Genomic DNA, 27,824 nt, shown 5'->3' with positions numbered 1-27,824 from the left:
TTTTATTTTCCTTTTTCCGCTCCACTTACCTCCCCTCCTTGACCATACAAGACGAAGGTGACAGCGGTTATCTTCGCTGCATTTTCATTCCTGATTAAAACAAAAATGTTGCAGATACAAAAAATAATCCTAAAGATCTTCTCTGTTCATAATTTAATTTGCTACAACTTTAATTCTATGCATTTTTTCACTACAGTGCACCGTTTCCAAGATATGGTGTGAAATTAGAATTTTTTTTTGGAAGATTCAAGAATCTAACTTAGACTTCAATTTTCTATATTCGGTTATTATGAGTACTTGTAGTTACGAGGATTTCTCTCACCATTATCAACTCTCGTAGTAGTGAGGTTCCATTGTATAGCTAAAATTCATAAACTATTTCTGGATTCTTAACTTTTATTTGAACTTTGTCCAAGATTAAATGATTGATAGATACTAACTAGTCTATGTAATTAACTTACAAAAACCTTAAAATTTTTAAAAATTATTTTTTAAACACTTAAAATAATTTTTTTTCCAATTTATAAAATACTACAAATAAATTGTTTCCAATTAATAACTTCTCAGTAAACATACAAAAATACAGCTTTCTACTTAATATTTGACTTGTAAATATTAAAAATTATGGCACTAACATAAAATATTTGTAGCAGTATAATTATGTGGACCCGTACACTCCAAAAAATTAAAAATGCAGCTAGGCACTTTGTCCCACACATGAATGTCTGTAAATAATCTCAGGACTGGAATGACAGTAGAACTCCAACTGCTACACTGCACATTTTATGCCAGGCCAACAAGGTTGAAATCTGTTCACAGCAGCAGAGTCAGATGGAAAACACCAGCTGAACAGCTGTTTAAATCCCGCAATACACATGTAGATACCAAATGAATGCTGCCAAGATAAGACCAAAACCTGCCACGTTGGAAGATCCAGAGTTGCATCTGTTGTCGAAATAGCAGAAACACCAAGTGGTCTCATCATAGTAGTCCCTGAAACAGTATTGACACTTGTTATGTGCTGTAAATGTCTTTGTAAGTACGTAAGCACTACACAAGAATTTTGGCTATTTATAGCTTCTTCTGATTCAAAGTGACAAACGTGTCTACAAGATTGCAGAAATAAAATTTAGTGAATTATTCCTTGAGCATTCCGTGTCTTTTCGCAATCACACACAAAACGGTGTAAATGTAGCATAAGTATATCTGCCACTGGTTTGGTATTTACCATATGTTCATAAATTAATGGTTGTTTGCAGTCTATAATGTGTACTCTTATCATCAAAACATGTTGCTACACACAAATACTTTCTGTGGTCCCCTATGCAACTATCAGCTGGTTACCTTGTAAATTTACTAAATTATTTTTTTTAATTAAACTCTTTTGACTTTTATTCTGGTTTTAATGCATTTGATTAGCAATGTTGTTAAAGGTATCATTTTTAAATAAGTTGTAAATTTCAATGAAGTATTTAACAGATGGTAACTGTAATATACTAAAGAATAAAAATTATTGGTTGGCAGCATGAAAAGTCTCCAGAAACTTTGAGAAGTTTCAGCAGAAATGAATCAAATGTATCTAACTTTTTGTAGTTTTTAGGTGTTAGTTTAGAATTATAATCTTTTTTAATAATGGCCAATAATTACGGAGGTATTTATGTTAGTGGATTGTTTAAACCCCATTTTTACGTGTGGCTCTAGCAGGTGTATTTTGGTCACGTGTTTAGGTGCGGTGCTAATGTGCGCATGAAGTAGGCAGACTGTGTGCAAAAGAGACTCCGGGGCTAACCACGGACGGGTGAGCATTATACGACGCGGGCCAGATTTCGCGAGCTTGCTAAGACTAAGGAAGTGCGTGAAGTATGTTTTTGCACTTCGAGCTGTGATGGGTGAATTGGCTGTTATGAAGTTACACAGTTGAGTGCTACAGTACGATGTGGAGGTTGTTGTCAGTGTGGTAAGCAGTAATGCAGGCATGAACTGTTGCTGTTCGCCTGCATGGTACAATGTGGGCTGTGTGAAGGATTTCGCATTCTAAATTGAGGTACAGTAAAACCTTTTTGTTGCGACCCCATTTATTGCGACCACCTCTCTATTACAACCCGATTTCGAGGAACCGCGAAAAATTGCCGAAAATCCAAAGAAAATCGGACAGAAAATAAGTTTCTTGTGGTGAGCAGTGTTTTACTGCGTTTCTCTTGCCGAGTGCTGTACTGCCGTAGGCAGCGCATATCTAAAAATAGATACCACTTCCTGTCGACCGCTGTCAGCGCTTAACAACCCCCATTCCACGTCCCTTTGCCGGCAGGGTGCAGATAAAGGTTTTTGTAGCAACGTGTTTACGTTTAGCTTTTAGTGTGGTACGCAGTTAAGGCAAAGAAAGCTACCTGCTGGATTTCTCTTGATTTTGATTACTAGGTATCGGTTGACAATACACAGCGACCGACTGGATGCACGCCCGCCTCAACTTGTTTTAACTGCCGCAGCGATGTTTATTTTGACAGCTCAAGCAATTATCTTTTCCCGTGGGTTGATAGAAAAAGGTCGCTTCACCCAGCATAAAAAAAAAGGCTACGCCACTTATTGCCCACGCAGGAAACACACTGGCTGCCGTCTGTCTCCCTCGCATTTATCTTTCTTCTAACATTCCACGTCTCACCTCTCGCGCAAGCAATAACGAAGCGACCACGCATTGGGCCGTTTTATGCTTTGGTGACAGCAGCTTGATTTTATTCAGTATATTCCTTTTCATAGGACCCTTGCTATTAAAATACATTTATATTTAAGTTTGAAAGCTTGTAAATTCCTTGCCAGAGATGACTGAACTCGAACTTGGTGTGAAAAGTGACATTTTGACCCATCCCTCGCCCCTTTAGTACCCCATTCATAATAGCCCAATTTTACGGGAGAAGGGAGGGTGAAATGAGCATTTTCTAAACTGAAGGTTTTTCAAAGGGGAGCGAAGTTGGGGTGTTATAAGGGAGGACACTAGATGGTTTGTGTGTCTGGGAGGGAGGGGTGAGCTTATGCGTCATGAAGCCACTGCCGCCAGCCAAGACTTAAAAAGGCACAAACCTGTGAAAAATTTGTTCAAAGCTGAATTTTTGTACAGTGGTAGAGTTGACTATGCTTAATAACATACCGAAAGTTTACCGCTGTAGACCATGTGCGTATCACCTAAAATTTGCATTTAAGTCCTAGGTGACAGCAACTTACATCAGTCCATTAAAATGCTACCCATTTATACAGTTTTTAATTTAAACTGTCCGTAAACTTACAAAAAAAATCTAGAAACTCTAACACACCCTTTAATGTTAGAAAAAATTTAAATTTTTAATATTTCAGATATGATATAAAGCGATTAATTCACGACATATATTTTTTTTATCTTTGCCACCCAGATAAAAATATGATTTACACCGATTTGAAGAGCCTAATGCGAAAAAATTTCTAAATAAATGTTTTTAATTATACTTTTAGCTTTAAGATAGTATATTTATAAAGAGTCTAGCATAATTAGTTGGCTCATTAAAGCTGCCCGAGCGTTGCAGTGTACTGCGGCCGTACTGATCTTTCACGGGCGGCGGGCTTTGAAACACGCGTACTGTGACACTCAATAAACTTGGTCTTATTTAGGGATTACTTAAAATATAGTTAACGCATATTTTAGGGTGTATTCATGTTACATCTATTGAGATATACATATTTTTTCTTATATGAATGATTTTTGATACAATAGAATTAACAATAAACAATTTTTGCTTGGAACTTGTAAATCAAAATTCTAGAGGACCTCTGGTTTTATATATGTGTGTTCGTATTTTGTTACAAAAATTTTATTATTAAAAATTATTTTAATACCAAAAAAATATAATTATTTTTTTTATTTATAATACATTATAATATTTTCGATCAGAACTATGCAAAATTTTAATGTAGCCTATATTATAAAAAATATATAAATTTAATTGTATAAAATTAGTTTACTACATAACAATTGAAGAAAACGATACACTGTAAATATACTGAGTTTGCCACTTTTATAACATAATTCGTATGATAATATTATTTTTTCCAGAAAATAAATAAAACAAAAGTTATGTTGTAAAATGTATTGAAAGAATTACATATTTTGTATATATTTTTTTCTAAGTTAATTTATTGGCGTGCTGCGCTTAGTTGACTTCGTTGAATTACTAGTGGCAAAGAGCGGTGGTGGATGTTTTTGCAAGAGTTTGACCGTATTTTATGACCCCAGCTGTGAGAGGGTGTTCGTCCCAGAAATCCTAACGGTCAAGGAAAATAGCCTTTCTCTGTAGTCACGTACGGGTCTGCTACTCGCGCAATATCGTCAGTTTATCACAACTTTCCGGGAAGTTCGGTCGTTTCTCGGTTAGCTCTGGTTTCACTATAGTAAACGGAACAAAATTTTGTCTGTAGTTAATTCATGTTCCTATTACCGTAGCAGTATGGCGTTTGAGGAAAAAACTAAGTTTTCTGTATACACGCGAATTAAAGTGCATTTTTTAGAATGAAATCGCGAGTGCATTAAAACTGTCTGTCAAAATGTTGTCGAAGGCTCGTTGTGTTGAAAACAGTATAAATATTGTCTCGAAAAATAACGCTATTGGTCCCAGTGATAAGTGCATTATTTGTGATGAGCTTCTTCTTAACGGGTCGAAAACTACACAGGTTGGTCGTGGTCTGCAAACGGTGATATGTGCAAGTGAACAGAGACAAGATGGAAAAACAAAGTTTTATGGGCAAGGTAAGTGTTAACCTTCATAAAGATTGTAGAGCTATTTATATGAACACTAAGGCTATAGCACTTTTTGTTTCTTAACAGCGAAATTCGTCCCGACCCGAACCTACTTTGACAACCTCGCAGTAGTACACACTACGCGGCTCAGATCGCTTCAGCGGTCAGACTAATTGTATGAAACACTTAAAAAATATACCAATTTAAAGATGAATAAATATTCAACAATGTTTACTTTAAGCGATTTCCACGTTGGGCTCTTTAAGATTATGTAAAATGTATTTATATTTCCTTAAAATTGAATGAAAGTGAATTCGTTAACTATAATGATTTAAACTGCTATTTTATAGAAAGATGTTTAAACTTTGAACTTTTTATCACTATCCTCAGATAGGGCAATGTTTCAAGATTATTTTGGGTTCCATACTGTCAGTCTACTCCATAAACTGCATTTGCAATATCCATTATTGTTAATCGTTGCAAAAAATTTTCATTTTGGACTTAACTGCTCGTTTTTGGTGTGACGCACAAGGTTTGCGGCAGTAAACTTTTGACGTGTTACTAAGAAATATTCATTATACTACTGTAAAAAAAATTTGCTTTGGGATAATTTTTCAAGTATTAAAAATTTTTGCTTCTTAACAGCGAAATTCGTCCCGACCTGAACCTACTTCGACAACCTCGCAGTAGTACACACTACGCGGCTCAGATCGCTTTAGCGGTCAGACACATTGTACCAGGCTCTCAACAAATAAACTAATTTAAAGTTTAAAAACTTTGCAACTAGTTTTATTTAATATTTTCACATCGGGCTCTTCGTGTGTTTGTAATACGTATTTCCATTTTTTCATAACACCTCACTTCTAATATTATTGAATAAATAGCATATTTAGTCAAACGTAGTGAAATGTTTTTAAATTTAATCATTGAGAATAATGTTTTGAGTAAGTTTTAGTTTGCTAATCTGAAAGTATACTATGATAATTACGTTTGAGTGCCATATTGTTGAGTGGTCAATAAAGTATTATTTAGGACTTAACTTCTCGTTTTCGGTGTTCCGCGCAAGGTTTGCGGAGGTAAACATTTCAAATGTTGCTAGAAAACTTGAATGTTACCACTGTTTTAAATTTCAGTTAGGAGCAAATTTTACAAAGATTAAAAATCTTCGATTTCGTGGGAGTGAGAGTGGCCACAGCGCTTGCGGCTGTGACTCTGTCGCAGTGCGTAGACGACATTGATAAGCTCGGGAGTCTCTAGTGATCCTATAAATTAAGCTAGACTTTTGATAGATATGTCCCTGTAAAGCTTAAGAACTATACAACAACTTTTGTTTAAGAAATATTTGCGTAAGATCCTTTATGTTTAAGTGAATTGTCTTTTTATTGCCTTGACTGATGTAAAAAAACTTATTTCATTAATCAAAATTTTTTTTCTTACATTTAATATAAACACTTAGAACTTTATTCGTTATAAATGTGTGTAGTAGTGCTTTAAGATTATTTTCATATAGCTATCGAGAGTCTACGGTAAAAAGTGCGTAAATGGGAAGCATTTTAATGAACTGCTGCAAGTCGCTGTCATCTAGGACTTAACTGCAAATTTTCAGTGATACGCACAAGGTCTACAGCGGTAAACTTTCGGTATGTTATTAAGCATAGTCGACTCTACCACAGTACAAAAATTCAGCTTTTGACAAATTTTTCACAGGTTGAAACCTTTGTTTCCTGGGCTACCACTCGCGTTGCAGAACCTACAGCTGCCATATTTTTAAAGGAAATGTCCCATTATTTTTCTCTTATTCTTAGATGAACATTATTGGAAGTATTAAAGCCGACAAAAATACGCGGTGTGTTAAAATTAACAGATTTTAATGATCTTTCATTTTGTTTTTTTCTTCTTCTTCTTCTGATTTTCACATTTTGGTCAAAATGCCCAATTTTTTGACGGTTCCCGAGAATGTATTCGTAAAATCACTGCTTCGTTAAATCCAGGGTTCTAGTGTATTTAACTACGGAAAGCAGAAAACGTACATGTAAACTAACACATATTTTCTTTAGAGGTGGCCTGTAGGGCGACGGACTTGTCAAGAAGGTTGAGGTGGGTTTAAAGCAAAGCCGTCTAGCATTGTGAGTGACAGCATCCTGCCATTGTACGGCTGGTTAGCGAGTAGCGGTTTGTGAAGGGAGGGGGGGGGGGGGGATTGAAATGAACTGAAAATTTCAGAAAACATCTATTGCGACCCCCCCTCTCTATCGACCCTATTCCTGGGAACCGTGAGGGGTCGTTTCAGAGAGGTTTGATGTACTGTCTTCGCCATGGACATGACAAGTAAGTGATGCCCCGAGATCATTTAAGTAGCCTAACTAGCCTAAAGATTGTAGCACGTTTTTTGGAAATGTGTTGTGAATTGAATATCACTTTCTAACTGTTGTTTACGATGAAGAAACATAAATTCGCAAGCGTGAGCAATATTAACAAATACTGCATTTTAGTGAAACTGCTGAACTTGGCTTCAATTTCGGCTACTATTTTAAGGCATTTCAGCAAATTGTTGATCTGTAGAATTTTCATCACACCTGTACAGTGTGTTACGAGAGTAAACATCTGTTTAAAGCGCACTAGCTCACATTGACTATGAACTGGAATTTTAGAAATAGTAGCTTTGTTTTGTGAAGCCCGGGCTAGTAATTTGGTATTATTTTAGTAGCCATTTAATACCCTCTTATCGCATAATCGTCGCAACTATATTTTAGGCCGTCAAAATTGGGATAAACAAACTCACGTAAACATCGCATGTTGTTTTTGGTCCCGCTATTAGATGCCGAGCGCTTTGTGTAGGTATCTTTTCCGTATAAAATGATGTACGTATTTTCAAGTATAAATCTAATATTTATTCTGACATTACCACTTACTTATTTAATTAATGGAAATACAAAGTTGTCTGACATGTAAATTTTCTTTTAAAGACGTTTTTAAATGTTATTACCTTTATCTGTATGTTTGCATCGTCGCGATGTACCATTTACAATAATGTAGAAAGCGCTAGTTGGCATCATTTGTGTTTGGTTATATTTCTTCCTGTACGTAGTGAAATATCGATATCGATATCTCGCCGAATGCATGCAACGCGCGCTCTCTATCAAGTGCTGAGTTAACTACAGTTGATAGTCCGCACTCTTTCGTGGTGAGACTATAGTTACGCGTTAGTTCATGTCACAGATTCAAGTGACTTGCGTTTGTGTCACAGTTCTTGTTTTTCTATTTTAAGTTGAAAGGTTTTTGTTGCGCGACTTATTAATTTAAATTGTTTGGCGTGCTCTTTTAAACTTCACTTTTTAAATAAACGTACTTTCTATGAATGGGTTTTGTTTTCATAAATAACTTTATCTAACAAAAATTTTTTTTTCGCATAATCATCGCACCCCTACTTATCAAACTTGATTTTATAATAAAATGTGCGACGATTATGTGAGAAAACACTGTATGTTTAAATTCTTTTCCCTTTTTATGTTTTGTAAAGTTTATAGTAATTTAATATTTATTTATAGTTTCAGAAAATTGTATATTAATTATTACAAGTATTACAATATTGGTATTCATAGTTGATATTTAAGGCACACAAGTATTTCAACTCACGAGGACCTAGTATTTGCAGTAATGTATGAAACAACTATTTTATTGCAATTCTTTTCATAGAAAAATTGCAGCAAAAATATTTGAAAGTTGTCACTACTATTACTATCTGGACTCCTATAATTATAGTAACACTGCTAAAATTTTGGCTTTTCTTTGGTATTGGTATAGCTAAAATTATCTGCACAGTTGTAGTGAGAGCACGTCAGGAAAACGTACGCTGATTTAGTGAATAACGTAATTTTTTTCTACATGTTTGTGCCACACACATTAGCAGCAGCTCCCAATGGGGTGCTGGAGTTGTGGACACTCGCTGTAGGTAAGGGGAGTGCTCACATTCCGAAACTGAAAATAGCTGTTGTTAACATTATAAACCAATAAACCCTACCATACATTATCTCCGACTATAAAAACACAATAAATCTTTAATCATATTGTTTAAAAAGTAGGGAGTGTAAGAGCCCGTTGCTACATGTTGAAGTCAACAATCATGGCATTGTGAAATTGTTGTGATCTGCTGTCACCCATGAGGAATAATAATTTACTTACTTCCAGCGTTTGCGCAGTGAAGCCTATTCATTAATACCAAAAGATCAAAGCATAATAGAGCTTAAAACTCTTAATTTATGAAGTCCCAGAGTTTCCCTGACCAATTCCAAATTTCCTGACTGTTCAAGAACTTCCAGAATGTAAGCACCCTGTTTATCTTGAATGATCGATATTTGCAAAACCATATGCAAACAGGATATTATACAGACTCAAATTTTTTTTTTTGAAATTCTTGACTTTATCGAAACCAAGGAGTAGGGAGGAGTCCTTCCAGCACTTCTGCAGGCTGGGAGGTGAAGCATTCGCCAAGCCTTGCCACGCCCACCTTGAGACCCAATTCAATGCATTTGTACAATGTGTTTTTATATGCAACGACATGGTTTTGAATTACCTGGAACACATATCATGTACATGATGTATTATTTGGTGAAAATTAAATTATTTACACTTCAATAAAGATGCTTTTAAATGTTCCTATAATTATATAATTTTACTGATGTACAATGTATTTTAGAGAACAATGTGAGGTGGTATTGTTTCCTTTTTTTTTTTTTTACAGTATGAGTATTTTTAAATTTAATTTTTTTTTTACCACTTTAACACTATTATATAAAGGGTTTTGTTCAATTATGGAATAATTTGAAACTTTAAAACCTATATTTTGTGCTTTTTCGAGGATTATTAATGTTAACTCAGTGTCAGCATAATGAAGTTTTAAAATTACAATAATTATACAATTGTGTGTTGTTCGGCATGATGAGCTGAGATGAAATATAGGTAGAAGTTGCTAAAATTAAAGAATATTGGTTATTGTACTTTTTACAAATGTGTCTCGAAAAAAAGTTTTGCTAGGTTATAGTATGACACTGAGCTCTGTCTTAGCACTATGCTGTATGTTCAAACTAAAACCAGGTCTTGCACTATTTATTTTTAGTGTTACTAAATGCATGTCCTCAGGGTTTCACAAATTTAAAATTAAAAAAAAAAAAACACCCGTTATACATAAATTGTACTTAAATGGCAACTGATTTCATTTTCAGTTTTCTTTAAAAATTACTTATGCTTACTGTTATAATGCAAATGTGTTCAAAGCCTGAAAGCTTTAAGCAGTCGTAACTATACTTTAACTACAACTTTAAACCCAAATGGGTATTTTATAGGAAATTGGATGTAATTATGGAGGATACAGGTAAAACTAATAAAGATAAAAATACGAAAACCAACCGTCCACACGATTTTAAAATATTTTTATGTAGGGTATAGTAAGGTAATATTGTGATATGTTTACAAAAATATTCATTACAAACTTATGAATATAAGTGTATGGTCCTATAATGACAGATAATAATATTTGATCCTTTTTAAACATTCTGCAGATAATAATACATTTATATGGTGAATAGAGTAGTAATGATAAATAATTTAAAACATTACAACATACACACCAGATATATTAAGCCGTAAAGTAAGCAAAAATATGAAAAAACTCATTTTTACAAGCTTGTAAAAAAAAAAAAAAAAAGTAGCAGTGTCTCACACTTCGAATGATTTATGTTTACACTACTATTACATAAGTACTTCCAAAAATATTTTGAAGCCCAACATATTCTGGCTACACTCTGAAAAAAAAAATTATGAAAATGCAAATTTTTGCAATTGTGAGGCAGTTCAACCTTCAAAGTTGGTAAGATTGAGTGATTTTAGAAAAATGGTTTATGATCAGAATTGCAGTATATAATGTATTTAACACCTCATCACACGTCTTAAGTGGTCAAAGGAAAATTTTCGATTTGTACAATTAATAATCTACAATTTGTAATCTATTAGTTTTGACGGCAGGGGCCTCGATAACTTTGATCTGTGTAATTTTGTGAATTTTGAAATTATCAAGAGAAAATAATGAAAACCCTAAAGGGTAAGCTTTAAGCAAACATCTTCGTTTATTTATTTCTTCAAATATAATTCATTTTCTACTTCCTGTTATTAAAAGTTAGTTTCCTTTTTTAATGTTTCTCGCCTGTGTACCTCTGAGTATACTGTAGTGTTTTTCGCCCACTCTAAGCATCTTCCAGGGCTTTTATAACAAAATTAAAATAAAGCTCTCTTTAACTTACACAAGGGCAGTAACAGCTGGTTTAGATTTGTTACAATGTTACAAACATTAGCAATTTTGTGGGTTTTAAATATAATTACACAATATTTTAGAATTTAAAATATAAAAGCTAAATCAAACCACATAACTTGACTGATTTACATATTTGAATAACAATAACAGTCCTGCATTTACAATAAATTATTTACTACACAAATAAGCAATATCGTTAATGTTTTGGGTATCATTGGGGGCATGGCACATGCATTAAGGCGTCTCCTCCCTAAATCCTGATGGATATTTTGGCGACTATGTTGACCCACGTGAACACACCTCTTCACGTCCAGCTCCTTGATGGAGTTGTTGACGTAGTGGGCCAGGCGGACGTCCGTCGCGGCTGGTCTGCAGCCTTCGTAGTGGTCCGCGGGTATGTCTGTCCGCACGCTCCGTAGGGAGCTCAGGCATTCCCGGGTTATCACAGTCTCCGCTGCACAGCACAGGGTTACTTCTTAAACTCAGTGATATCGTCAAGACTGATGGGAAGAAACATTAGCACAGCTAAACAAACAAGAGAGTTTTTTGTTTGGTGACCTACCAAAAAAATTGCAACAACCATAATCCCAAAATGACTAAAAATTTTAACATTACATTAAAATTTGTGCCCAGAGTAAGTATCTATAAATTAGAAACACATTAGTTCATTACATTGTTTTATTTTAGTGCTACCCTGCCACTTATAAAGTCCATTTTTAATATAAAACAATTATCCATGCCCATGAGTTTTGAAGAGCACACAATTGTTGGAATATTTCACTTAACTCATGGCAGTGTAACTTTTTATCATTGTGTGCACGTGTCATGATAGAGATTTGTACTGCCTACAAAAAATTTACGTTTTTTGTGTATACTGTTATTGTGATCCTATTTCTTAAACTGTGTATCTATTTTTTGTGCATTGCTGCAGTGCAAGCCAGTGTGTTCACAATAAGATACGAGCAGTGGAGAGAGCCACTGTTAGTGAGGAGCGTGAATTGTAGACTTAATAAAAGAGTGATTAATTTGTGGACAACTTGTTATAACTTAACAAATATGTAGTGTAAATATTACTGTTGCTATTTAATTGTATATCCTTTCCGAACCTATTTTCCCACTCATAACATTTGATGACAGAAGTACAGATAGCCCTAATTAATAGATTTAGGATTCAGTTATTTAAATTAAAATAAAAAAAAATATAAAATATATAAGAATTTAGCTATTTGAAAATAATGTCAGTGTTAAGAACTGTAGTTAGTTTTGAGTGTAATAAAGATAGTCAAGTGTAATAAATTTAGAGATAGTTTTGAATGGAAGTTAAGGCTAGGTGAAATTTAAGTGTGGACTAGTTAATAGGACATAGTGACAGTTTAATAGTGTATGTGGACGAGGAAGATAGCTGCCAACAAAATTCAGAATGTGGCTTTTTGGCCGAAATAAAGAAAAAAATTGAGTGTGTTCAAGAGGAAATGAATGAAAATAAAGGACTGAAGAAATGAGGAATAGCCAGGAAAAAATTAATAACATCCAAGTGATGAAAAATTAAATGAAGAGTGAAATCTGGAACAGCCAAGAAGAGGTAAAGAATGCAGAAGACCAAAATTAATGACATGAAGAGGGCACAAGAAGATATGCGAAGTGAACTAGTGACTGTTCAAGAAGCAATAAAGAAATTTAGGAAACCAGTATTCAGCTTCAAGGTAAAGTACAGTGTTTGGAGCAGCATCTCAAACAACAAGAACAACAATTTGTCCGACAAGAGCAACAGCTAGCCGAACATGATGTGCCGTGTATTAGGTATTTAGGCACGTTTTATTTAAAAATTTTGTAATCTTAAATATTTTTGGAAATTTTATTTTTTTTTCTCATCTTATTTTCTTTACGGCCAGGCCCTCAGCCTCTGTTCTCAGAGGCGAGCTGATTTTCTTTCCCAGCCTCATGCTAGGCTAGCATTCTGGCTAATATTTCTCCCGCCTCTAGGCACGTCGGGGCCGGTAACTTTATTTCTTCGCGGGTCTACTTTTGCCTACAGCAGCTTGTGAAGCAGTGCTGAGCCCTGCTAACTCTGTCACGAATCGGTATAAGGTTCACTAGCAGCAAGACACGACAGGAGGATCCCGTGGGCCTTGTGTCCCACAGACCATGCGTTTTTTGAAGCCATCCTCCTCCTCCTGCTCACCCACCACTTTCTTCTCAGAAGTGTGGCTAGGGGCGACGACCGCACGGGTACGTTAACCGAAGTCAAGGCCATCTCAGGCTTGACAGCCGCAGTTACGATTCTGGACTTTAGCGACACCTAGCGACGGCTGTGGTAACTAATGCCACTTGTGAGGCGTCGGCAGCGCCGACACTACCGCGCTCGCGCGGAGGTAACGACAACCTTTCCCCTCCTTATGTCTCAGGCCGCTAGGTGGCACCACTGGTTACTCCATTAACCCCCTAGCTTGACACACTCGTCGGCCACAAGTCGATTTATTAGTACTTCTGCTCGCCACCAAAAGATAGCGCCGCAGTCGCGCAGTCACTCCAGTAAGATCTAATTTTTTTATGCCGGACACCTTCGGGTGGACTCGGTAATTTTCGGCTCAGAGCCTAACCCCCCTCCCATTCTCTAGGGATCCCGCGCTTATGATATTCTGGTGATATCCCGCGCTGAACTTACTTCGGTGCGCGCCTCCTGACTGACTGGTACCGTTTGTATCTGCGATCTTCGGCGAATCATCGACATCGTATATTATGTAGTCTTCTCAGACTAGAGGGATGGAGTCCCTAGCTAAAATTATTAACCAGTCAGTAGTTTATTTGAAAGTAGAGAAACTTAGTATTTTTATATAAATTATTTTCTAATTATTCGTGATGACTTCCGTGGCTACCGCGAATTGTGGTTCGAGTTTGCGGAGACGAGACGCCCTATCCTGAGCGCCAGGACCAACACCCTGTTTTGGTAAGTCTTGACGTCATCCCCCCCTTTAATTTTCCCTCTATTGGCCTCTTGCGCCATTTAAGCATACTGTCTGGAAACAGGTCTAATTCTTTGGAATTTTGACTTTTGTTTCAGACAGGGTTCCAAGTTTGGGGCAGCCAAAATCCTCTGCCAGAACCTCTGGAGTCGGTTCCTGTGCAGAATACAACATCTTTAGGCCTACTACCTCAATCACCGTCTACCTACAGCCCCGGGTGATACCCGCATAATTCTATCTTTTTATTCACGAACTCAAAAATAGTGTAACCCAGTTAAGACAGCGGACAGTAAAAAGCAGTTCGAGGAGAAGAAATTTATATTATGTTTTGGAAGGACTATATTTACAACCTTTAAAGTTACCAATGTTAATTTCATTCTTGTTTTTAAATATTTTAATTTTTGTTATACATTCAGGGCCGGCCCTATCGTAAATAACGTTAAGGAATATCATATAATAAGTGTAATTGTGAGTTATGTAAATAAGATCACTTATCAATGAAAAACAGCCTTTACTAAGGAAAATTTAATCTATAAAAAAAAAGAACAATGATTAATAAAATAAGGAAGTCTATAGACGTAACAGTTGTTTTTATTTATTTAATATATAATAACGATCCTTTTACTCCCAAGTATTCGTAGGGAGTCTCTAAATTTTCTTTGTTTGCTCCTAGTGTCGCCTCTGTTGTTGACTTTTATAGTTATATATTGAGGGCCTCAGTTATCAAAGTTTCCATATCTTTTTACCTTATTATTTAATTATTCTTTAAGACACTAGGGGTATTACAAAATGGTAGCAGAGCATGGTTACGTCTATAGGCATACCTAATTTGAAAGGTCATACCTAAAATTAAAAATTAAAAAAAAAAATTGAATAAAAATTTTTTTTTTATATTTTTTTGTCACTTAGAATCTTTTTGTAGTAAGTAATTTGTGAACTGTCCGCTGATACACGTAGTAGCTGAATTGACCCTTGAATTTTAAAATTATCATAAGTTTTGCTGCACTTTGGTCTCGGTGTTTACATCCGAGCGCGAGCCGAGAGGCAGCTGGCTGCCCACCCACGCGACTCAGCCCGCGCGCTTGGCTTATCAACAGAGACGTGTCCGCTGGACAAGATACTCCCTCCCCCCCACACCAATAGTTAAAGGCGCTGCGTGCCAAGGTCAGTCCTGCCGGCTGACGTGACGTTCCTTGTAGGTACCCTGTTGTGCAAGCTAACCTGACAGCTTGTTACACCCGAGTACACTGTTCATTTCCCGACGCGCGTAGTAATAATAATAATAAATTATGAAGGCACATACTTCCCACGCAATAAAGCAATTGTTTTAATCATAAGCTATATTTAAGTGTATTTATAAGTTTAAAGTAAGAGATAATTTTAAGAGGGTAGTGTTTTGTGTTGTGTAATACTATGAATCCGGACAGGATGATTACTCCGGAGCTATTACTAGTAGATGAATTAAGTTACGAGTTGCAGTTGCGTAATTGACCAACTTCTGGAAATGCGCAAGAGCTGCGAAAGAGGCTTCGAGCCGCAGTACGTGATAAGTTACCTACAGTACATAATCTAAATTTAGAAATACTCGAGGAATTCAACATAGCTTGCTCCAAATTTTACGACATAGCTGCTTTTGTAAGTTATTCAGATGTGGAAGAGAATTTGCCCAATGTAAAGCGACACATTATGCGATTAGAGCATGTCACCAGACGACTGGAAAATCTTGTGGTACTTTCCGCAGATATGCTCAATGGTGTTTATCGAACAGAGCTAAATCGTTGTCTGCAACAGACAAATGCCTTCCAAATTAAATTGAAAGCTAGGGCAGCCCAATTAGAAACTCAACAGGACCTCCGGACCAACATTGCCCAGGCAGAAAACCTAGGAATGGAAACACTAGGAAATGTAGAGAGTGAAAATCCGGAATTTCCCCAGGAAATAAGGCAACCCGACACACAAGTATCTTTGTGTCAAACAAGGCAGGTTCCACCCATTTCATCAACATCTCAATCATTCTTCGCAGTTTCAACCCCTCCCATCCCAGCAGCCACCACTCAAATTCCCTCAGGCGTGCATGTTTCTACAGCTCCCATCACCAGTGTCACATTTTCCGGCAACTTGCCTGCAAATCCGCATCCTTTAACACAGCAAAATTTGTTTTTCCCATTCGCCACAAACCAGTCATATTTTAATCCATATTCCCAGTTTCATTCTTGTTTCATTCTTTATTGACATCCGGGCAAGGAACTCCGATCCCTACCATCCCTACCGCGCAAATTGCACATCCTTCACCCCCACCTCCGCCATCAACGCAGAATCAACCAGAAACAACATTACCAGTTACGCCAAGGGCGGCTGAGTATAGCTGTTATGGGAAAATTGCCCATCCAGTCGAGAGATTACTTGTTGGTTTTCCCGAAACAAGTGCTCTTGACCCAGATAAATTAATCGAATTTATAAGGCACTTACTTAAAATCAGACAGAAAGGGGGCATTCCTGACAAACAGTTGTTGGAGATAGTTTTTCCCTACACCCAACCACCACTGAGTGAAAGAACGAGTCAAGCAATAGAAAATAGTTACTCTTTTGACAAATACCACGAAGAAATTTTGAATTTTTTTATACCTGCCAGACTTTTGACAAATTACCGTTTGGAATGGTATAACAGGCTACAGCGAAGTAATGAAGCATTGCCACACTATGTAGCATCAATCAGAGAAGCCGCGGCGGTTCTCAGATTGGGCGTATCAGAGAGCGAAATAGTTAGTTGCATAGTAGACGGACTAAATCAGGCAGAGCGCTCACGCGCTGTTTTCCAGGCTAGGCCAAGGAGTTTTGTAGAACTAGATCAACTCTGTATACAGGCCATGAGTTACGAATATGCAGACACTCAGAGAAACAGGTCAGCGAAGTCCGTGGATAAGCATGATTCTCAGGCAAAAACTGCAAATAGTTTTCCATACACGAAACAACAAAATAGCCACCCACAACAGAAAACAAACTACTACAGAAATAATAAGTATAATTCAAACAAGAACATACAACAACAAACACCTTTCTGTAATTATTGCAAGCAAACAGGACATTACATTGAGCAATGTAACCACAAAAATTTCAAACCAAATTTCAACAAGGCAAAAAACGCGTAAGGCGGTGGCCAGGCAAATTTCTACCTGGTCCACCTAAAACTTCATCCGAGAGGAATTTTTCTTTTCATAATGTGCATACTAACGAATCACAAAAACAAAACAAAAATCAAAAAAGGCATAACACAGGAAAACAAAAACACAAGAAAAATAAAAGAAAGAAATACACAGAAAAAAACAGGAAACACAAACAGAAGATTATAGCACAGCAAATTAATCATAAAGAAAATTCTGAGAAATTCACAAGAATTTGCAAAACATGTGTTAGCCTGACTAACCAAGGAAAACGTAAGTGTCACAACATTTTCGGTCACGTCCGAACTGTATTACCATACACTAAAGCAATGTTTGGTAAAAATCAAATTATTGGTCTGATAGATACAGGAGCTACTCGTAGTTTTATTTCAGGTGATTTGTTTAGGGAATTACAGAAGAACAAGCAGGTTCTGAAAACAGAAGTCACGGATGTGCGCTGTTTTACTGCAGCGGACGAACCAATTAGTATATCCAAAGTGGCTATAGTGAAAATCAGGATAGAATTATTCACTTGGAATTTCCCTTTTCTTGTGGCAGAAAACTTAGCCACGCAGCTTATTCTAGGCTCCGACTTCATCGCAAAAACAGGTATTTTGATTGATCTACAAGCAGGAAGTTTTGTATTTAAATTTAATAAAAATCTTGTCATATCATTCGTGGAACCTGAAAATAAAATGTCAGGACAAGTTACTAATGTTTCTACCAACACTGACGAGAGAAATTCTTTGTTCCTGGATCATCTCGAGCCCAGTAAACAAGTTGCTATTCGAGATTTGTGTAATGAATTTTCAGATGTGCTAACTAAGAAATTAGGTTGAACTAACCTAATTGAATATCAAATTGAATTGACTGATACCACGCCAGTCAAAAGTCACCCTTATCAACTTTTAGGTCCTAAAATGGAAATTATGAGAAAACACGTACAGAAAATGTTAGATAATAAGGTAATAGAACCTTCTAATTCTCCTTTCAGTTCACCTGCATTTCTAGTGCCTAAGGGCACGGAACAACGTTTCGTCACTGATTATCGGAAACTGAACAAACAGATTAAAATACCGCAAACACCCCTCCCAGATTTGAACTCGGCCTTTTATTGGTTTAGTAAGGCCAGGTATTTCAGTGTGTTCGATCTCAATTCGGCGTACCATCAGATCCCACTCATGCAAGACTCAAAACCTATTACCGCATTTTGCGTACCTTGGAATCTTTACCAGTATAATGTGGTACCTTTTGGCTTAGCCACAGGTGCTCAAGTACTCACACGACTTCTTGAACAAGTAGTAGGAGATTTTAAATTTAAATTTGTTTACAATTATTTAGATGATCTTGTAATTTATTCAGAAAGTTTTGAGGAACACATCCAGCATCTGACGCTTGTCCTTGAAAGACTGCGCAAGGCAGGCCTCACTGTAAATACAAAAAAGGTAAAATTTGCTGCTTCCGAAATATCTTTTCTTGGACATTTGGTATCACACAAAGATGTTACAATTGATCCAGAACGAACACAGGCGATCAGGGAATTCAAACCACCTAAAGACACAAAGGGCATAGCTCGTTTTATTGGAATGGCTAATTTTTATGCCAAATACATACCAAATTTCGCCGAGCATGCGGCACCTTTGAATGCATTACGTAAGAAAAATACACAATATATTTGGGGTCCTGAACAAGACAAGGCATTTAATTTCTTGAAAGAAGCTATAGCGAATCCACCTGTTCTGCGCATGGCAGATTTTAGTAAACCCTTTATTTTACAAACAGACGCCTCAAGTGTTGCTATAGGGGCAGTATTGTCTCAGGAAATAGATGGTGCCAGGCAACCCATTGCCTTTGCCTCACGTACATTAACTTTTCAGGAAAGGAAAGCATCTTCGGTGTATGAATTGGAATGTTTAGCAGTAGTTTTTGGTATTGATAAATTCCGACAGTTTCTGGAACATAGGGAATTTCTATTGGAAACTGATAATCAGGCACTCGCCTGGCTGTTAGCTCACCCTAAACAATTAGGAAAACTTGGAAGATGGATCACCAAAATTTCTTCTCTCAAATTTAATATTCAACATATTCGCGGTACTCAAAACATTGTGGCTGACACACTTTCTCGAATGTTCGAGAACCCCTCCGAAACAATATCTCAGGAGGAACCTCAGATTTCGTGTCAGGCACTCCTAACCGATTTCCCCTTAGCTTTTCAGGACATACAAACACATCAACAAGCCGACCCATATTTGGCAAAAATAATTGAACAAGTTAAAACTGGTACAGCTCCGAAATTTTATAAGTTAGCTAAAGGTCTCCTACAAAAACGTACACAACAGTCAAGGCACTTTAAAATTGTTCTTCCACAAAACCTGCGTGATATGATTTTCACATATTACCATAGTTCACCTCTCGGTGCCCATTTAGGCATTTATAAGACCATTCAAGGTATCCGACGCCATTTTATTTGGGAAGGAATGCACCGGGACATTACACAGCGAGTTAAGTTATGTAAGCTATGTGCATTAAGTAAACCTGCACAAAATACACAGTACGGTTTTCTTGCCTCAGAAGTAGCCGAAAGACCTATGCAAAAACTTTTTATTGATTTTGTAGGGCCATTTCCTCGATCCAAATCCGGACACTCTATGCTTCTTGTGGGCATAGATGCTTTTTCGAAGTTTGTTTGGCTTATCCCACTCCGTAAGGCTACAGCTGACACCACTGTGCGTGCATTACAAAATCACATTTTTAAAACTTCAGGATTACCGAACATAATTGTATCCGACAACGGAACACAGTTTACATCCAGAACTTTCAAGAACATGTGTTTCTCGCATGGTATACAGCATGTGACGACATCGCCATATTACCCTAAACCCTCGCACGCGGAGAGATTTAATAGAAATCTTCGTTCGGCGCTCATAGCGTTCCACGCGAATGCGCAGGAAAAATGGGACAGTAATTTGGTGTGGTTACAGATGGCATTTAATTATGCCCGACATGAAGGACACAAATCCACCCCATTTGAGATTATGTTTACTTATAAGCCCAACACACCCCTTTCCAATCTTTGGTCTCTCGAAGACCTACTGCCGGATGATCCCAAGGACATCACGGAGATTTGGAGAAAGGCGCGTAGGAATTTAAATTTGGCTCACCAAACAAGTCAGATAAGGTACAATAAGTACCGCTCCCCTAACCCCTACACGGTAGGTGACACGGTAATGTGCAAAGCACACCCGCAGAGTAAGGCCATCAATAAGCGATCGGCCAAGTTATCGTATCGCTGGACTGTACCATTACAGATCCAACGATTTCTAACCCCAGTGACTGTGAGTCTAGCCGACCCCAGTTCCGGAGAGTATGTGACACGAGCGCACATCTCCCACCTTAAGAAAGCGCATCCGAATTTAAAATAGGAGCGATTACTTTCTCTAAGCCTTGGCATGCCAGATATATATATGTAAGACTCAATAAGGAGTTTAACTGAAGAATACAAAACCTAGGTAGTAACATTAAGTAACAATAAAAATCCATGGTACTAGTTTGTAAGAAAACTTAATATAAGGTGTTAGTTTAAGTGGCCACTTAAGTTAATAATTTTATTTAAGATAATGAGTTTAATCATGTTAGTCATTAATAATGTGCACATTAGTTCATAAGAGTGTTTAATATTTTTTTTTTGTGTTTTAGCATGTTAGTAGTAGGATACAGGCGAACCTGGTAACTCGTCCTACTGAAGTTTTTGGTTTTTATTTTTGCTTTCCCCTAAGCTCCGCTTTAACGCGGGGGAGTATGTGCCGTGTATTAGGTATTTAGGCACGTTTTATTTAAAAATTTTGTAATCTTAAATATTTTTGGAAATTTTATTTTTTTTTCTCATCTTATTTTCTTTACGGCCAGGCCCTCAGCCTCTGTTCTCAGAGGCGAGCTGATTTTCTTTCCCAGCCTCATGCTAGGCTAGCATGCTGGCTAATATTTCTCCCGCCTCCAGGCACGTCGGGGCCGGTAACTTTATTTCTTCGCGGGTCTACTTTTGCCTACAGCAGCTTGTGAAGCAGTGCTGAGCCCTGCTAACTCTGTCACGAATCGGTATAAGGTTCACTAGCAGCAAGACACGACAGGAGGATCCCGTGGGCCTTGTGTCCCACAGACCATGCATTTTTTGAAGCCATCCTCCTCCTCCTGCTCACCCACCACTTTCTTCTCAGAAGTGTGGCTAGGGGCGACGACCGCACGGGTACGTTAACCGAAGTCAAGGCCATCTCAGGCTTGACAGCCGCAGTTACGATTCTGGACTTTAGCGACACCTAGCGACGGCTGTGGTAACTAATGCCACTTGTGAGGCGTCGGCAGCGCCGACACTACCGCGCTCGCGCGGAGGTAACGACAACCTTTCCCCTCCTTATGTCTCAGGCCGCTAGGTGGCACCACTGGTTACTCCATTAACCCCCTAGCTTGACACACTCGTCGGCCACAAGTCGATTTATTAGTACTTCTGCTCGCCACCAAAAGATAGCGCCGCAGTCGCGCAGTCACTCCAGTAAGATCTAATTTTTTTATGCCGGACACCTTCGGGTGGACTCGGTAATTTTCGGCTCAGAGCCTAACCCCCCTCCCATTCTCTAGGGATCCCGCGCTTATGATATTCTGGTGATATCCCGCGCTGAACTTACTTCGGTGCGCGCCTCCTGACTGACTGGTACCGTTTGTATCTGCGATCTTCGGCGAATCATCGACATCGTATATTATGTAGTCTTCTCAGACTAGAGGGATGGAGTCCCTAGCTAAAATTATTAACCAGTCAGTAGTTTATTTGAAAGTAGAGAAACTTAGTATTTTTATATAAATTATTTTCTAATTATTCGTGATGACTTCCGTGGCTACCGCGAATTGTGGTTCGAGTTTGCGGAGACGAGACGCCCTATCCTGAGCGCCAGGACCAACACCCTGTTTTGGTAAGTCTTGACGTCATCCCCCCCTTTAATTTTCCCTCTATTGGCCTCTTGCGCCATTTAAGCATACTGTCTGGAAACAGGTCTAATTCTTTGGAATTTTGACTTTTGTTTCAGACAGGGTTCCAAGTTTGGGGCAGCCAAAATCCTCTGCCAGAACCTCTGGAGTCGGTTCCTGCGCAGAATACAACATCTTTAGGCCTACTACCTCAATCACCGTCTACCTACAGCCCCGGGTGATACCCGCATAATTCTATCTTTTTATTCACGAACTCAAAAATAGTGTAACCCAGTTAAGACAGCGGACAGTAAAAAGCAGTTCGAGGAGAAGAAATTTATATTATGTTTTGGAAGGACTATATTTACAACCTTTAAAGTTACCAATGTTAATTTCATTCTTGTTTTTAAATATTTTAATTTTTGTTATACATTCAGGGCCGGCCCTATCGTAAATAACGTTAAGGAATATCATATAATAAGTGTAATTGTGAGTTATGTAAATAAGATCACTTATCAATGAAAAACAGCCTTTACTAAGGAAAATTTAATCTATAAAAAAAAAGAACAATGATTAATAAAATAAGGAAGTCTATAGACGTAACAGTTGTTTTTATTTATTTAATATATAATAACGATCCTTTTACTCCCAAGTATTCGTAGGGAGTCTCTAAATTTTCTTTGTTTGCTCCTAGTGTCGCCTCTGTTGTTGACTTTTATAGTTATATATTGAGGGCCTCAGTTATCAAAGTTTCCATATCTTTTTACCTTATTATTTAATTATTCTTTAAGACACTTGGGGTATTACAATAAACAGATAGTGGCACGACAGCTAATGCAGCTTGAACAGGCAACTAACAGTGTACAGAAGCTGTAACCAAGAAGTCTGTCAGATGATTAAAGAAGCAACTGTTGCTCCAAATCGGAAGAGTGTGTCTGGGGAAGCTAAGGTATGAGGCGCTAGCAATGGTCACCCAAAATTCAAGCCACCCACCTTCAATGACCAAGCTCTTCATGGGGAGTATACAGGTGAAAGTTTAAGGCAGCTGCAGAGGTAAATGGCTGGAGCGAGGAAGAAAGCGCCTCAGCACTAATTTAGGCTCTTCAATGAGCTGGTTCAGACCATAGAAATTCCGTACCAGAAGAACTATGCTGTGTTAGTCGAAGCTCTTGCGCTATGGTGTGGCAACAGACATATGGGCAGGTGTACAGGACTGCTCAGAAACACTTCAGGAATTTGAGGCTGACGCAGAGGCTTGTGCACCTTGCTTACCTGGAGACCCCTGCAGAGTTAAGACAACAGCTGGCTACTAGTAGACTCAGAGATGCAGAGATCCAGCAAACACTTTGTTTGGCGCACCACAAGACGAGCTATGATCCTCTTGTTCACACCCTATAAACTGAAGGTGCCTACACTGCTTCAAGGAACATGAGCAAACTGTAAAAGAGCCTTACCACAATGTGAATGCCAGTTCCAGTTCTAAAGAAGGAAATATCCTCGGGGCATTAAGAAAGCTGTTGAATGGTTCACAGCTTTAGAGGCCTGGATTTTTTCTACCATACTTCACATTTCAAAAACGGAGCATGTCTAGCGTGACTGCCGGAATCGTGGGAGGGGGGAAGCCGAAGAAAGAAGAAGACTCTACCGGTTCAGAGAACAAGAGATTGTCCACAATACTCCACATGTCTAGAATGGTGGCATGTCAAACATGACTGACTGAATCATGGGAGGAAACTGAAGGACAGCAATATGATAATGGAATCAAAGAAGGAGGAAAACATGCAGGTTAACCTACAATTTACTTGTTATAACTTAACGAATAAGTAAGCTAATAAATAAACTGTATTTATTTTTTCTAGCTATACTTTCCAGACCTGTTTTCCTACTCGTAACAGTGCCTTAAAATTAACTAACCTAAACTTGACTAAAAAACTATTAAAATGGTAAACAACTTGAAACATCGCAATATGATAAAATTCTTATGTCATGATTTTTCCGGAAATGAATAATAAAATTCCGAAAATACTTTTTCAAACATTAGAGACGTTTGTGTATTTACCCTGAAAACAGTGTTGATAAATTCCTACTCGTTTCTGAGAAATCACAATATTTATATATAGCTTACATTAACTGTTCTGAAGTTAGCTCTATCCGCTGGCTTTATCCGGCCGCCCAGGTGTCTCATCGCTCAGCAGCTTGGGATAACAATGGCCCAAGTAATTAGACGCAGGTAAGGCAAAGTACGTCCTGGTTTTTATTTTATTAAGTCAAAATAAGCAGTGATGCAGATAAATCTGACAGACAGGGATCTTCCTTTCAACTGCCTACTATAAAAAAAATACCTATAACAAAATTTGTAATATTTATGGTTATTGGATGTCACTGCTATTTATAATGGAGAAAAAATCTGAAAATGTGGATTTCACAACTACAAAAATCCTTAAATTTACTCCCAAGGGATGGTTTCGTAATTCCTACTAGTTTGTGAAAAAATTAAGTTTTTATATCTTACAATACTATGCCTGTGCTTTTACGATGATACCGCCACCATACATTATTTACCAGTGATAAATAGGAATATATGTTTTCCATATACTAGAGGTGTTCCTGAATTAACCCTGCAAGGTTTCTTTATTCCTACTGGTTTGTGAAAAAATAACAGTTAACAGCTTACATTACAATACCTGTGTATTAATGCAATTGCCAACATTCATTGTTTATCTTTACCTGTGTGTTTTTTTTTTTTTTTGGAGAACTTTAGTCAATGTAGGTGGTGTTGCAATAATGAAATTTGTTTAAATAACGACTGTATTGCAGTTGTAAGGAATTTTTAATGCTTGTACTGTTGTTTTATTAGAATAAATGGTAAATATGTAGAGTAGCGGTATTTGCGAAAAAATATGCTAAAAATCAGAAATTACTTTTATTATATGCCCTTTCACTTCCTCTTTTCATTAAAACCGGCGGAGATAAGAAATTCCAAATACTTTAGGAGATATCGAATTTTTTAAATTTTCATCACAATACCTGTGTATTCATGCGACACTGATAATTGTTTCTTGTTTACGAGTATCTATCATTTTTTTTTAGTGGAGAATTTTGTCACGTGATAGTTCCGTGATTGGCCAGTATTCAAATGAACCAATACGTGATTATTTATTCATTTATTGTAGCGCAAGTAATAAGTAAAAAAACAATTACTTCAGTTCCTACTGTTCTTCCTTTGTCCCAGTTTGTTTGGTCAGGTCAGTTACATTATAAACATTTTAAAACTAAACAGCCATTAAAAAAATTCACATTATTTTTAATGTCAGCTTAGTTTGAAAGTATTTATAATGTAACTGACCTGACCTAATCGACCATTTTAGTTCCTACTGTTCATCCTTTGTCCCGGTTTATTTGGTCGGGTCAGTTACATTATAAATATTTTAAAACTAAACAGCCAATAAAATTAATTCACATTATTTTTAATGTCCGCTTAGTTTGAAAGTATTAATAATGTAACTGACCTGACCTAATCGACCATTTTAATTAATTACACATTCACGAACACACGGCAAAATAACAAAAATGACAACGGTCAAATGATTGCACAGGTATAGAATTGCAAAATTAAAAAATTTGATATCTCCTAAAGTATTTGGAATTTCTTCATCTCCGCCGGTTTTAATGAAAAGAGGAAGTGAAAGAGCATATAATAAAAGTAATTTCAGATTTTTAGCATTTTTTTCGCATATACCGCTACTCTACATATTTACCGAATAAATATGTAATTGTATTACAAAATGTTTGTTTTGTTACATTGCATTTAAAGTATGTACTATTTTAAGTAACGTTGTAACGAATGAGTCTAATGGGAGCCTAAAATTTGACTTGAATTGTTAACGTCGTGAGGAATACGTGCTGTGCACTGAAGTAGCTGACACATTGAATTTTGCAGTTTTTCCAAGGAATTCTTTGATTACAGCCGTTGTATGTTCTGTGTTTGTTATGGCTGGTTTTGCATGTTTCCAAGTTTATCCCTGGTTCCTGAAGGCGTGATCCTGATGGCATGATCCTGTTGGCTTGATCCTGTGGTACAAGATGCTTGCTGTTTTAGTTCAGTACGTCAGATCTTGCACATAAAAGAAATTGTTAAATAAGAAAGAATTATGATTGTATGTTGACAAAAAAAAAACCTTTTTATCATGAACATAATTCATTATTACATGGCAATATTTTTTTATGTACAGGATCTTCTGACGTACTGAATTAAAACAGCAATCATCATGTACTGCAGGATCAAGCCTACAGGATCATGCCATCAGGATCTTTCAATGTAATTAATTAAAACAGCAAGCATCATATACCACAAGATCAAGCCTTCATGATCCAGGGATAAACTTCAATATAATATGAAACGGAAGAATTAGTGTATTTTTAATTCTCCATATTTGGCTACAGTTGTGCTAAACAAAGAGATACATGATGTGGGTAAACAATGAATGATGGCGGCAGTGTGAAAATATACCTAAGTATTGTAATGTAAGCTTTAATCTGTTATTCTTCAAGAACCAGTAGGAATTTAAAAAAAAACTTTTCGGTGTACAATTAAGGACATCTCTAGTACTTGAAAAATATATTTTCCGTTTTTATTTACTTTTAGTTCCCTGAAGCCGTGATGTCTGTTGCTGATATAGTAATGTAAGCTATAAACTATTATTTTTTACAAACTAGTAAGAATTAAGTAACCATTCGTTCAGGATAAATTTAGGGATGTGTGTAGTATGTGAAAACCATGTTTTCTGATTTATTTTTTTGTGAAATTTACTTTTGCCAATCCTGTGATCCTCCATGTATAAGAATGTTAAAGAAAAGGTGCGTCAATGCATAGGTATTGTAATGTTAGCTGAATTGTGATTTCCTAAAAACAAATCTGAATTTAAAGATGCTATTTTAGGATATATAGAGGAATGTCTTTTGTGTTTGAAATATGCATTTTAAAATTTCATTATTGATTTCCGAAAACGCCACAATGTACACATATTTTCCACAATGTTTCAAAGAACGATTTTATAAATATTAAGGAATTATTTTCTTTTTAAAGATGTACCCCTTTCTTATGCTATAAAGTAAAAATTATATCTTTAACAATACGATAAAATGTTATTTTTTATACAAAAATCACCAAAACCTTTGTATACTATACCTCCTTTCCTTTCAATTAATTTGACACATTTGTCATTTGCTTCCGGGCAAATTTCACCCCAGTACCAGAGCCAGTTGAAAGGTGTTCCACAACCGGGATGCGTCGACACGCAACGGTAACAGTATAACTTGATTGGATTCCAGCCACCCAAGGCTAAAAAAAAATGAATCAGTATACAATTATAACAATACACGACAACAATAATTTTAAGTAACTAAAAAATTATCAGTAATTTGTTAGGTTAATGAAACCACGCCCTATCACAAACTGCATCAAAAGGTATTTTTCTATAAAAAAAATTAACTTACCAAAATATATAGACTGGAATAGAGAAGCATAGAAAATTAGAATCTTCCTTGAGTTCATTTTCTTGATCAATTAAGAACAGAAGGGTACTCAATTACAATTAACGTTAGTCAAACAGTATAAACAACAACGACAATTTAAAATAATGTTTTCACGCACAGGGTGGGTTCCGTTACCCTGCTAC

The 27,824-nt window shown here is 36.8% G+C and overlaps 1 protein-coding gene across 1 annotated transcript; it reads right to left on the bottom strand.

Annotated features, from left to right (window-relative positions):
* Positions 1 to 27,809, bottom strand: LOC134539229 (uncharacterized). Its single transcript, XM_063381023.1, has 4 exons — positions 27,643 to 27,809; positions 27,335 to 27,487; positions 11,367 to 11,520; positions 1 to 993 (listed from the first exon to the last, which is right to left on the bottom strand). The coding sequence occupies exons 1-4, from the start codon at positions 27,698 to 27,700 to the stop codon at positions 858 to 860; spliced, it is 501 nt and encodes a 166-aa protein (XP_063237093.1). The 5' UTR covers positions 27,701 to 27,809; the 3' UTR covers positions 1 to 857.
* Between the last annotated feature and the right edge of the window lie 15 nt (positions 27,810 to 27,824).

The sequence above is a fragment of the Bacillus rossius genome, chromosome 15, assembly GCF_032445375.1.
Source record: "Bacillus rossius redtenbacheri isolate Brsri chromosome 15, Brsri_v3, whole genome shotgun sequence".
NCBI classification, from domain to species: domain Eukaryota; kingdom Metazoa; phylum Arthropoda; class Insecta; order Phasmatodea; family Bacillidae; genus Bacillus; species Bacillus rossius.
This window is presented reverse-complemented; position numbering and strand designations above follow the sequence as displayed.